Here is a 12881-nt window from a genome sequence, read left to right as displayed (position 1 = left end):
CTTCCTCTTCCCGCCTCTAATTCTCTTTCGCTTCCTCCCCCTTGCTCCGGGGGCACGTGGTCCCTCCCGGCTCTGCCCCTGCCGCGCCCCTCCCCTCCGGGGCCAGGCCCTGGCCCTGGCCCCTTCCTCCCAGCGTCGCCCGCTTCCCCTTTCCGTTCGCTCTTCCGCCCCCGCTCTCCATCGTTCTTTCTGATTGGTTGAACGCACCGGAGTCTGGTTGGCCAATCGGCGAGCTGGGCTGGCGGCGATGGGCGTGGCCGCGGCGCCGGGGCCTTCAGATCGAGGCTTCCTCCCCCTCGCAGCCGGCAGCACATTCCGCCGCCGTTGCCGCCGCCCGGCCCCGCAGTTGTCTTAGCCGGAGCTGCGGTCGCGCTGGGGTTAGGGCGGGGGGGGGGGGAAACGGGCGGGGAGAGGAGGAGAAGACCGCGGCGGAGGCAGGTGAGAGGAGGAAGGAAGCGACGCCGCGGCGGGCACAGCAGCTCAGGCGGCGGCCCGGTTCCTGGGAGTGTCGGTGCGGCGTGGTGGTTGGGGCGGATCCCGCGGGGCCCGGGCGGGGGAAGGAGTCACCGGCCCGGCCATGGCGGACAACGAGAAACTGGACAACCAACGGCTCAAGAATTTCAAGAACAAAGGCCGCGACTTGGAGGTAAACTTGGGGGCACCGGAGGGGTGGGGGCCGTGGGCCTCGGGTCGTTCTACGCCGGGACTCGGAGTGTGGGGAGTAGGGGCGGGAGCCGCCGCCGGGCCGCGGGGGAATGGCGCTGGGGGCCGGCCCGTCCGTGACGCCTGTGCTAACGCGCCGGGAAGTTTGTGTTGGGCCTGGTCCGCCTCTGCCGGGGAGTGAGGTGCCGGGGTACCGCCGGCGCGGCCTAGGCCTGCCCCGAGGAGCCGGCCCGGCTCGGGTGCGAGGGGCTGGGCCGCGCGGCGGGGAGGCCGGGCGCGGCGAGTGCGGAGGAGGCGTGCGCGTGCCGTGCTGCCCGGGCCGGGCTGCGGCCCCCATCCCGGTAGCGGCGGAGATTCCGGCTCTCGCTCCCACACCGACGTCGGGCGCCGCGGGCAGGAGGGCGATGGGAGGTGGAGGGGGGACTAACGTGTGGCGACGGGACTAACGTGTGGCGACCGAGTGGGTCTCGGAACTTCCTCAGCGAGGCCCGAGTCGTCTCCACTTAAAGGCATTTTCTCTGGTCTTCCCGACTCCCGCTTTACCCCTGCCTCCCCGCAGTATCCAAACTACAGGAGTCAACTTCTCCGTTGAAAAAAACACCCCCGGCGTGAGAGCCCATCCTGGTGATGCTAACAGTGCCTTCCAGCGGCCTGTGTTTTACTATGGATATAGTTGATTGAAGATGTGGCTCACGGTGTGCCCTCTTCCAGGCAAAGGATAACCCTTATTTCAGCTTGTTCACAAATCTCTCTACCCCCTCCTGAGAGACCACCAGCTGCATTCTTACATATAGAGTCCAAAGGGTTATACAAAGCTGTCATCCTCTAGTCTGCAGTATCCTTTCCCTCCACCTGCCGGTGGTGGTGGTAGCGGGGGATGGGGTGGGCCGTGGAGTGGCACCATCACATTTTATTATTTGAAAGGGTGAAAAGCAACCTTCATTATCTTAAGTAACAGCTGCTCCTGAGGTTTTTAGGCTACATAAGGTGTGTGGGTTAAGCACACACCCACATCACAGATTTTTAATAGAAGACTTCTTCCCTTCAGGTTTAGGCGTCTAGGTAAATAGGGGTTTTTGTTTGTTTTTGTTTTCCATTCTGCATCTGAATCAGGAGGTTAGCTTTTAAGAGAAAGTGATCAAGTAGTATTTTTTATGTTGTTTCTTTGTACTTTTTTATACTGAGATCTTCAAATTCCCATCATCTGTTTCTGAACTTTGAGCATTTGCTTGACTGAGATAGTAACTGTCTTTTGGACTTTCCACAAAGCCATTTACTTTCCAAGGCAGTTGGTGCTGTCTTAGTGGGTTTCCTAGTTTGAGGGACTATTTCCTAGTTGAAGTGAAATTTCAGCATCTTTATTGAGATAATTCATATGCTATAGAAATTGCCATTTAAATGTGGAACTTACGATTTTTATTAAATTTACCTAGTTGTGTAATGATGTGATTAAAAGTGTTTTTGACCAGTATTAATATTTAAAATGAGGGAAAAAAATCACAAATTACAAAACCTAAAAACATAAATACCACAAAGTTACACACATCCAGAGAAATAGCAATTAAATACTTGACAATCCTTCTGATCCTTTTCCCCTCTACATTTCTGGCTGCACTTTTTTTTTTTTTTTTTTTAACATCTTCACTGAGATGTAATTCAAATACCATACAGTTCACTCATTTGAAGTGGCGTTTGGTGTTTTCACATAGTTGTGCAACCATCAGCACAGTCAGTCTTAGGACATTTTCATCACTCCCAAAAGAAACCCAAACTCACTAGCAGTCACTCTTTGTCCTTTTAGATATGGCTATTCTGGATATTTCATATAAATGGAGTTATACAATATGTGATCTTTTGTGACTTGCTTCTTTTAGGTAGCATAATGTTTTCAAGGTTCATACACTCTGTAACCAGAATGTATTAGTGCTTCATTCCTTTTTATAGCTGAATATTCCAGTGTGTGGATATACTACATTTTGTTTATTCATTCATCATTTGATAGACTTTTGCATTGTTTCCACTTTTTAACTATTACGCATAATGCTGCTCTGAACATTCATCTACACATTTTTGTGTAGACCTGCGTCTTCAATTCTGTTTGCTTATACACCTAGGTGTGGTATTACTGGGTCATATGGTAACTTTATTTATTTATTTATTAAACATCTTTATTGGAGTATAATTGCTTTACAATTTTGTGTTAGTTTCTGCTGTATAACAAAGTGAATCAGCTATATGTATACATATATCCCTATATCCCCTCCCTCTTTTGTCTCTCTCCCACCCTCCCTTTCCCACCCCTCTAGGTGGTCACAAAACACATACGGTAACTTTATGTGGAGTTGCCAAACTATTTTCAGGTGATCCTTATTTTTTGAATTGATGTTTCCCCTTACTGTGTATCTCTTATTATTTTAGTCAAAATAAGATTGTATTGATTCTATATTAGAACAATATTATGATATGTGACTTTTAAAAAAATAATTATAAATACACATTAGGTAAAATTTTTTTGAGAAGTTCATTGTGCCTTATGGGCATCCTTGTGACTTTGATAACACTGTGTGTGCATTAGGAATATGAATATTTTCACATTTCCACATAAGGAAATGGAATATGACTTTAAGGGAAAGTCATACTCTCTCCTCACTTGTGATTTATTCTGTCACATATGCCTGCAATGAGATAGAAACATCTTTTATTATCCTTAGAGAACACTAGAAGGCCTATTTTGTGTATTTATTCATTACATATATGCCTGTGTCCCTCAAAATACTAATTATGCCCATTTCCTCCCCCCCTCAAAATATGGTTTCTGTATTGTGCTACAACAAATTCTAAGAAAATACTGCTTTTTGATTGGTCTTAACAGTGACATGTTTCATTGGAAGGTCTTTGAAAAGAAGTATGGACCAGTGCTGTGCAATGAATTTTATTTAATCCGGTATATCCAAAATACCATTTCAATATGTAATCAGTGTAAAAAAATTTAATGAGATGTTTCATGTTCTTCTTTTCATACTAGTCTTCAAAATCTGGTCTGTCTTTTACACTACAGCATATCTCAGTTTGGGCTAGCTACATTTCAGGTTCTTAATAGCTGCATATGGCTGGTGGCTACCTTATTCGACAGCACGGATATAGAGGATATCATGAGATAATTATAACATTTTTTGGTTTGATCTAACATTGTTTGATTCCAAATTATGATGAGTACAGAGTCTTAAGAGTTTAGTTTAATCTAATCTCTAACTGTGTGTGACTTTGGGAGAATCAGTTAGTCTTAGGGTTCTTTCATCTGTAAAACTAGAGGTCCTTGACATCTGCTTCATGAGTGTTGTGAAGATTAATAGGTTAATGTTAGGAAGATGCCTGGCAATTCTCTGAGCCTTTATCACCTTCAGCTTTCCTTAGGGGGAGGAAGGAGATTTAATAGGATTCAGTGGAATTGATTCTCTAACTCCCTTATTTGCAGTTGGCTCTGTTTTTTCTCTGTGTGCATATATAAGTTATGTTGAACTTAAAATTAATGGGAACATTTTTAATATAGAGAGATGTAATTGCTCATTGAAGGGCAGTTTGGGCCCAGGGAATTAGTGACCCTTGTAAAGTCAGAATTTCTAAGTGTTGGAATTGAAACTGATTACATAGCCTTCAGTCTGATAGTTATTCCTGTGTTACATTCTACCATTCTGGCTCCTCCAAAATATGGTCATGCTAACTTCTTGAAAGATAAAAGCATTAAAGAAGTTATATGTCAGTATCCATTTAAAATAACTTGTAGGAACTGTCAGATGACATTCAGGGTGTGATTTCTTTTGTGCAGTGTGGTAGAGGATCATCGTTATTAGTTTGAGATAGTAACCATAGCGAGGGTATGCACAATGCAACACAGGAAATAGGTAGTGACCAAATTTCAAATTAAAAAATGTGTCAGAATAAAGCAAATTAATCTCATCTAGCTTATGTTTTAAAAGTAGAGGGGGAATTCTCTTATAAACTTTCTAATAAACCTGCATGATTTTTATAGAAGTTCTGAGGTTATCCAGGATTGAATAGAGCATAAGTTATGTTAGAAAAATAATTAGATCTTATAAAAACACTACTTTAAGAAAAATACTTACCCTAAAAATAAAAGAATACTAAAATGCTGCATAATTGGAAACTTGTCATTGTCCACACAGCATCAAATATGAAGTCACCTTGAACTTCAGGAAAAAATAGTTGCTTGGTTGGCAAGAGTTTAATAAATTGATCAGCTGTTTTATTGTTTAGAAATGGCCTTGGTGATTTGTTAAACTGTACAGAGTGAAAGACACTGTTAAGCTATTAAGTCTCGTTAACTTTTAGAGGCTGACCTCTCTCATCACAAATCTTGGAACATATTTACTATACTTAAAATAACCACTGTCTAATTTTTCATTTAATAGTCCAAGCATGTGACAATATGAAATATCTGATAGAAATATAGTTGGGAATTAAATAATTGTTTTTGTGCTTCCTTTCAGCTTTCCTAGTTTATAAGGCAACCAATTTCAGAATTGCTTCATTGATAATTTTCTTAGAGATATCACAATGTCATTTTTCATAGAGACTATTATGTCAAATATGAATATAAAAAGATTGGGAAGAGTTGTAGGAGTGATTTAGCTTTAAAAGAATGAAACAACTTTAGGAAAAATGTGTAGGTAATTTTTAAACATTGATCTCTTATATCTGATAGTGGTTGTGGGTCCTTAAGATATTTTTAAATGTTTACTGGAGCAGCATTCATCTACTTGAGTCCTATAATGGTGAAATGAGAGCTTGTCAAATCTAACCTTGAACAATGATTGTGATACTCACCGGTTTAGTTTTGGAACAGAGCAGAAGTCTGATTAAAGGGAACTAACTTCTTGAGCATCTACCGTATCTGCTTTTAATTGTATTCTCATTTCTCTCAGTCATGTAAGTAGGAATTATTATGTAAAGAAAAAAATTCTAGAGTTAAGTGGCATAATAGCATAACATTCAAGGGAATGGTCTTAACTCAGGAATGTTAAAGTGAAGTCAGTACTATTTGTACTGTACTATATTACCTCCCTTTAACTTCTCTCAGCCTTAATACAGATCTCAAAGTTGATTAAAAGGCTATATGTGAAAGCACCTAGCACAGTACATGGGGTATAATAGGCATTCAGTAAGATCTTTTTGGAAATTGTGTTTTATTTGTGGACTTTAAACTAGAGAACACAATCTATTTACTTACTGTGCTTTCCATTTAGGTTTAATAAGACAGGGATGAGGGAGACTCCTTTCTTCCACAGATAAAATGAAAACAATCTTTATATTGGCACCTACTAAATAAGGACAATATATACGTGCTTGTTATGGTCTTAGTTCAGAAATGTTCAGAGCTTTGGGGCTCAAGACCCATTTATGCGGTTAAAAATAAGGACCCCCAAAAAGCTTTATTAGGGGGACTTCCCTGGTGGCGCAGTGGTTAAGAGTCCACCTGCTGATGCAGGGGACACGGGTTTGAGCCCTGGTCCCGGAAGATCCCACATGCCGCGGAGCAACAAAGCCTGTGCGCCACAACTACTGAGCCTGCGTGCCACAACTACTGAAGCCGGCATGCCTAGAGCCCGTGCTCCGCAACAAGAGAAGCCATCGTAATGAGAAGCCCATGCACCACAACGAAGAGTAGCCCCTGCTGGCTGCAACTAGAGAAAGCCCACGTGCAGTAACGAAGACGCAGTGCAGCCAAAAATAAACAAATAAATGTATTTTTAAAAATTAAAAAAAAAAACTTTATTTGGGAGTTTCTATTAATATCAATTTTTACCATTTTAGAAACTAAAAGTAAGAATTTTAAAAAATATTAACTCAAAAATAACACTAATAAAGCTGTTTTTAAAAAAATAAATTTATTTATTTATTTTTGGCTGCTTTGGGTCTTCGTTGCTGTGTGTGCGGGCTTTCTCTAGTTGCAGCAAGTAGGGGCTACTCTTTGTTGCGGTGCGCGGGCTTCTCATTGCGGTGGCTTCTCGTTGTGGAGCATGGGCTCTAGGCACACAGGCTTCAGTAGTTGTGGCACATGGGCTCAGTAGTTGTGGCTTGCGAGCTCTAGACCACAGACTCAGTAGTTGTGGTGCACGGGCTTAATTGTACCACGGCATGTGGGATCTTCCCGGATCAGGGCTCGAACCTGTGTCCCCTGCATTGGCAGATGATTCTTAACCACTGCGTTACCAGGGCGGTCCCAAAGCTGTTTTATATAAACATAAATTTCTAACCGAAGATAACATTTTTCAAAACCCAAAAAATTTGGTGAGAAGAATGGTCATGTTTAACATTTTTTTGAGTCTCTTTAATGTTTGGCTCAAGTAAAGATAGATGAATTCTCATATCTGTTTCTTTTTTTTTCTTTTTTTAAAGATTTATTTCACTTATTTATTTATTTTTTGGCTGTGTTGGGTCTTCTGTTGCTGTGCACGGGCTTTCTCTAGTTCCCGCGAGCAGAGGCTACTCTTCGTTGCAGTGCGAGGGCTTCTCATTACGGTGGCTTCTCCTGTTGCGGAGCACAGGCTCCAGGTGCGCAGGCTTCAGTAGTCGTGGCACATGGGCTTCAGTAGTTGTGACACATGGGCTTCAGTAGTTGTGGCGCACGGGCTTAGTTGCTCAGCGGCATGTGGGATCTACCCGGACCAGGGCTCGAACCCGTGTCCCCTGCATTGGCAGGCAGATTCTTAACCACTGCGCCACCAGGGAAGCCCCCTCATATCTATTTCTGAATTCAGTCTTTGGTATGTTCTTTTGGTTGAAGTATATGAAGAACATCCAATTTCACACAGTAGGCAGTTGGAAAAGGGAGGAACGTTTAATAGCCTTTTCAGATAATTAAGGAAATTATTCTTTGATGTACCATATCATACCATATATGCCAAAATTCCAGAAATAACACTTTCTTAAAAGTTAGTTGCAATGTGGAATCTGAAGCCATATTAGTAAACTTTTCTTACTTTGTTACATTAAAATCCATTGGTCTGTCTTGCACTTGGACATGCCTGATTTTGTAACATCATGAATTGGTCGTTTGGAAAATATTAGTTCACTGAGTTGTGTAGATCTTCCAAATGCTGACACATTTTATTTTACAATGAAAATTCACAATTATTAGCATTGCCACGTAGCTCATCAGAAAAATCTTAAATATTGGTAATCTGTCAAGCTCAGAGTGGTAGATACAGGTTTTCCAAAATTCTTATCTTCACTTGAAAGCTCAAATTTTGTCATTAGCAAGAAATACTTTAAGTTGTTTTCCTTGAAGCCATAAGTTCACTTTGCTCATTTTTGTGAAAACATCTGCCAGACACTTTCTGAATAGCCATAATTTGTCTCTCAGTTGTTCTTTCAAGTAAAAGTGATGTTCCATGAAAAAAGTGGCTAGTTCAATTAGCAATTCAAACAGTCCCACAAATACTTTTTCCTGAAACAGTCATCCTACTGCAGAAGGGGGTATGCTGTAGAAATGGTTTATGTGTAATCCCCATTTTATCACAAAATTTTAGAAAGAAAAGGCTGTGTTTTTTTTTTTTTTTTTTTTTTTTTTTTTTTTTTTTTGCGGTACGCGGGCCTTCCTCTGTTGTGGCCTCTCCCGTTGCGGAGCACAGGCTCATTTATTTATTTTTGGCTGCGTTGGGTCTTTGTTGCTGTGCACAGGCTTTCTCTAGTTGCAGTGAGCAGCAGCTACTCTTCGTTGCGGTGTGCAGGATTCTCATTGCAGTGACTTCTCTTGTTGTGGAGCACGGGCTCTAGGTGCATGAGCTTCAGTAGTTGTGGCACGCACGCTCAGTAGTTGTGGCACGCGGGCTCTAGAGCACAGGCTCAGTAGTTGTGGCGCACGGGCTTAGTTGCTTCGTGGGATGTGGGATCTTCCCGGACCAGGGCTAGAACCGGTGTCCCCTGCATTGGCAGGAGGATTCTTAACCACTACGCCACCAGGGAAGCCCCTCATCAAGGACATTCTTCAGTGAACAGGCTTCTTTTTAACTGAAACACAATGACTATTATTACAGTTTGGTGACATTGCCTTAATTCATGCTAAAGCACCAGCGGCTTTACCCACTGTAGCGCAGTACAGTGCAAATGTTAACATAATAAAAAAAAATTAATAGTAGTAATTTAAGAAAATAGTTTTGACCTTGTGGACCCTCTGAAAAGGTCTCAGTTTCCCCACAGGGGCCCACTGACCACACTTTGAGAATCACTGTCTGTGTTACTATTGTTGCTTCTGTTATAGGTGATTGTCACTTTTAATTAATAAAAGACTCTTGAAAGGCTTTATAGTATCACAGTTAAATAACATGGACTATGGAGTCACACCTGGATTTGAACCCTAGTTCCTCTGTTTAATAGTTATGGAAGTTAACTTAATCTCTTTAAATTACTTAAATGCTTAATAGTGCTTGGCATATAGTGCAGGTAGAGTGAATGGTGGCTGTTTTTATTTCTACCAACTTGCTTCATCATACATTACATCCAGATAACCCCCTGTGTTCCCTGTCAGATTAACATTTTGTTTGCAGTTCCTTTTGTACCACTGTGCACCATAATTCAAATCACATCACATGAATTGGAGAAGGCTTATTTTTCCCTTCATTAGCACTCAGGTGAAAGCCTACTTTCTCCTGCACGCTTAACCAAATTGTCCCAAAATTACTGGTTTCTGACTTCATTTCTCTAATCCTGTGTTGTAAGTAGGTTAGTAAATACTTTATGAAGATTTTGTAACTGTTATCCCGTAAGACTGTAAATTTAACCAGAAAATATCTCTAATTCACACTATATGGTACACGTAATGAAAAATGGTTTAAGGCCATAGACATTTACTGGTACTACAAGATTAGCTTGATTATTTACAATGCTAAACTGTTTTCTGTTACTGTTTATTTACTGTTAGGACAAAATATGATTAGCTATCACTTTTACCCTAAATTTAATTTACATTGAACTTAATGTAAATTACATTTTCAATAATGGTGTATTTTGGCAAACCTGAAATTTCTTTAAATTTGTATTAACAAAAGTCAGAATCCTAAGATAATGTGGTGTTTCATAATTTGGTGATAGACATATTTGTAATATTAGAAATCAAATTATGTTCTGTCTCAGTTTCTAGTTCTTTAAATGAAAGCTTTAGTTGCCCAGTATCTTAATACTTGTTTCAGTTTTTACAGCATGTATGGTTCCTTAAAGTAAGTGTTATGTGAATTTAGTTACAGTAGTTGTATCCTGAAGGCCCTACAGCTAGTCTCTACCTGGTTGTATTAAATGATCCTAACCTTTTTGCCACCCATCCTGCCTATTCCCCTGTTCCTCTTTAGCCACTTTCAGCTGTTGCGGGTCCAGAAAAGAAAAAAGCAAAATAAAGTCTTAAGATTTTTGGATAATTGTTACATTACTCTTGGTTCTTTAGTAATTATGAAACCCAATATTTTCTGTCTTTGTTTAGAATAGTGGCTTTAAATACCATAAACTCTTTTTCCATAATGTTGATATTAAAAGTTAGGTCTGATAGCTTTAGGCTGAAAGAGCTGATTTTTTAATATTATACAGTTTTGTTTTGGGGAACAGAAACCTAGCTCAAATTAGTTAAAGCAAAGTGGGGGAATCTGGCTCTTATAACCCAGTAAGTTCAAAGTCTAGGGAGGACTCTGATTGATCAAGATTTGATTGCATACTTACGCCTGAATTAATCACTGTTGGCAGAGGAATGTGGTTCTGTGATTGGCTAGCACAAAGTCATGTGCCATAGGCCAGCTGTGTGTGTGTGGGGGGTGCTTTTGTTGGGGGAGGGTGTTGGTACCTCCACTTAAACCACAGATTTCTCAGAAGAATGAGGGGTCTGTCTGTTAGAGTAAAAAGAACGGAAGAAAAAGCCTATTGAAGACAAAATTATAAAATACTACCATCCAGTACAGATGTAGAACGGTTTCTTATTTTGCCTTTGACTATTATGTAGAGGTGTTCACAGGTATAGCTACAGAATTGAGTTCACTGTTGATCAACTGTTTTCTCAAACGTCTTATATCAGAGTTTTCACACTTTTTTCTCTTAATGTCTTGAATAATTTTTCCCAATTCCCTTTTGTTCTCCAGCTTTAAAATGGTATTATCTTTAAATTATGACAAAGCTTATTTAGGACCAGTAAACAAAAAGTATGACCCAACAGCCTTAGTCATTAAGCTGAAAACCATAATGAGATACCACTTCACACCTACTAGCATAGCTGTAAGCAAAAAGATAGACAATAACAGGTGTTGATGAGGATGTGGAGAAAGTGGAACCCTCATACATGGCTGATGAGAATGTAAAATGGTGCAGCCACTTTGGAATGCAGTTTGGCAGTTCCTTAAAAAGTTAAAGGGTTAACATGTGACCCAGCAGTTCCACTCCTAGGTATAAAACCCAAAAGAATTTAAAACAAGTGTCTGCACAAAAACTTGTACATGAATGTTCATAGTAGCATTATCTATAATAGGCAAAACATGGAAACAACCCAAATGTCCATCAACTGATGAATTGATAAACAAAACCTGGATATGCATACAGTGGAATATTATTCTACCATAAAAAGGAATGAAGTACTGCTACATGCTACTACATGGATGAACCTTGAAAAAATGCTAAGAAGCCAGTCACAAAAGTTCACATATTCTGTAATTCCATTTATACGAAATGTCCAGGATAGGCAAATCCAAAGAGACAAAGTTGATTAGTGGTTGCCAAGGCCTTGGGACAAGGGGCACAGGGGGACTGGCTGCTAATAGGTATAGGGCTTTTTGTGGTGAAGAATATGACCTGGAATTGGATGGTGGTGATTGATGTGCAACTTTGTGAATATACTAAAAACCACAGAATTTTACACTTTAAATGAGTGAATTGTGTAGTATGTGAATTATATCTCACTAAAGTTGTAGCTTAATTAAGAGAAATAAGTAGGGCTTTTGGCAACTTTCTACTACCTAAGGGTCACAGGTGAACTCTTGGCAGCTCTTTTTCACTCACTTTTCATCTACCCTTCCCTGTATTGAATTCATTTGTTCAGCAAGTAATTACTCAGTTTCTGTGTCTGAGGTAAGCAGTGAGGCTAGAGCAATGAATAACACAGGCTAAATTCCTATTCTCATAGTTTTACATTCTAGAAGGTCAAGATTTCTCAGATCCCTGCTCTAAACTGACCCTGTGGTGATATTTAACCACTGTGAGCTAGTGTTGTAGTAGATCCCTTATCTTTCTTTCCTAAACTCAAATTTATAATAAATAACATACCTTAAATTTGAAAGGAAAGGATATCCTGAATGTTTGGCATCCAGTAACTCTTCCCTTAAGATTTGTGGAAAAAGTTGATTTTTAGAATGAGAAGACCTAGGATTGCATCTCATGAGCTATATGCCATCAGGAAAGCTTTATAATAATTTTTTTAGCCTCAATTTCTGTAAAATTAAAATTCCACTTTAGTGGATACTTTCTTTGATTAAGCTTTTAAAAATGCAAGGAATAGGGACTTCCCTGGCGGTCCAGTGGTTAGGACTCGGCGCTTTCACTGCTGAGGGGCCTGGGTTCAGTCCCTGGTCGGGGAATTAAGATCCCACAAGCCGCACTATGCGGCCAAAAAAAGAAAGAGAGAGAGAGAGAGAGAATGCAAGGAACACCCTTATTCAGACTATGTCAAATAAGGGTGGGGTGTTAGGAACATTAAGGAACCAGTTCTCACATTATCCCAGATATTTCAGGTAGGAGTATCTTGGTAGGAATTCATGGATCTTTGGTCTACTGCTCTGCCAGCCACTAATTCAGCTACTAAATTTTATTTTTCCTGGGTACTGACTCTCTTAGTCTTTATATAATTTTTGTGTTGAATTACTGAGAGAATCTGTTTATGCTGATAAGCTCTGCCCAAACTGAGGCATATTGTTTATACTGCTGGCCTGCTTACGGATTGGCTTTTCCCCTTCACCTCCTCCACCAGTCAGCTGTGGTGTGGGGAAGGGGGTTGTCACATAAGTAACATCCTTTGCTGGCTTTGCAACAACATCCCTGGAAAGAGAAATTTCTTTATGATAAGGTTGTAAGTATGACGTTATTTAGTCAATGTCACTCCATTCTTACTTTTCTGTTCGCTTTGTACTCATTGTTAAAATCTGGGGCAAATCATTATTACCTCATTTCTACAG

At 40.5% G+C, this 12881-nt stretch overlaps 1 protein-coding gene across 1 annotated transcript in view; it reads left to right on the top strand.

Moving 5' to 3' along the window:
• The first annotated feature begins 403 nt into the window (after nucleotides 1-403).
• Nucleotides 404-12881, top strand: part of KPNA4 (karyopherin subunit alpha 4) — a 52587-nt gene continuing 40109 nt past the window's right edge. Inside the window, exon 1 of the mRNA XM_024124292.3 lies at nucleotides 404-646. Coding sequence (XP_023980060.1) covers nucleotides 578-646 — 69 coding nt within the window. The 5' untranslated portion in view covers nucleotides 404-577. The remainder of the gene's footprint in view (nucleotides 647-12881) is intronic.

Source organism: Physeter macrocephalus, chromosome 1, assembly GCF_002837175.3.
Source record: "Physeter macrocephalus isolate SW-GA chromosome 1, ASM283717v5, whole genome shotgun sequence".
Taxonomy (NCBI): Eukaryota; Metazoa; Chordata; class Mammalia; order Artiodactyla; family Physeteridae; genus Physeter; species Physeter macrocephalus.
This window is presented reverse-complemented; position numbering and strand designations above follow the sequence as displayed.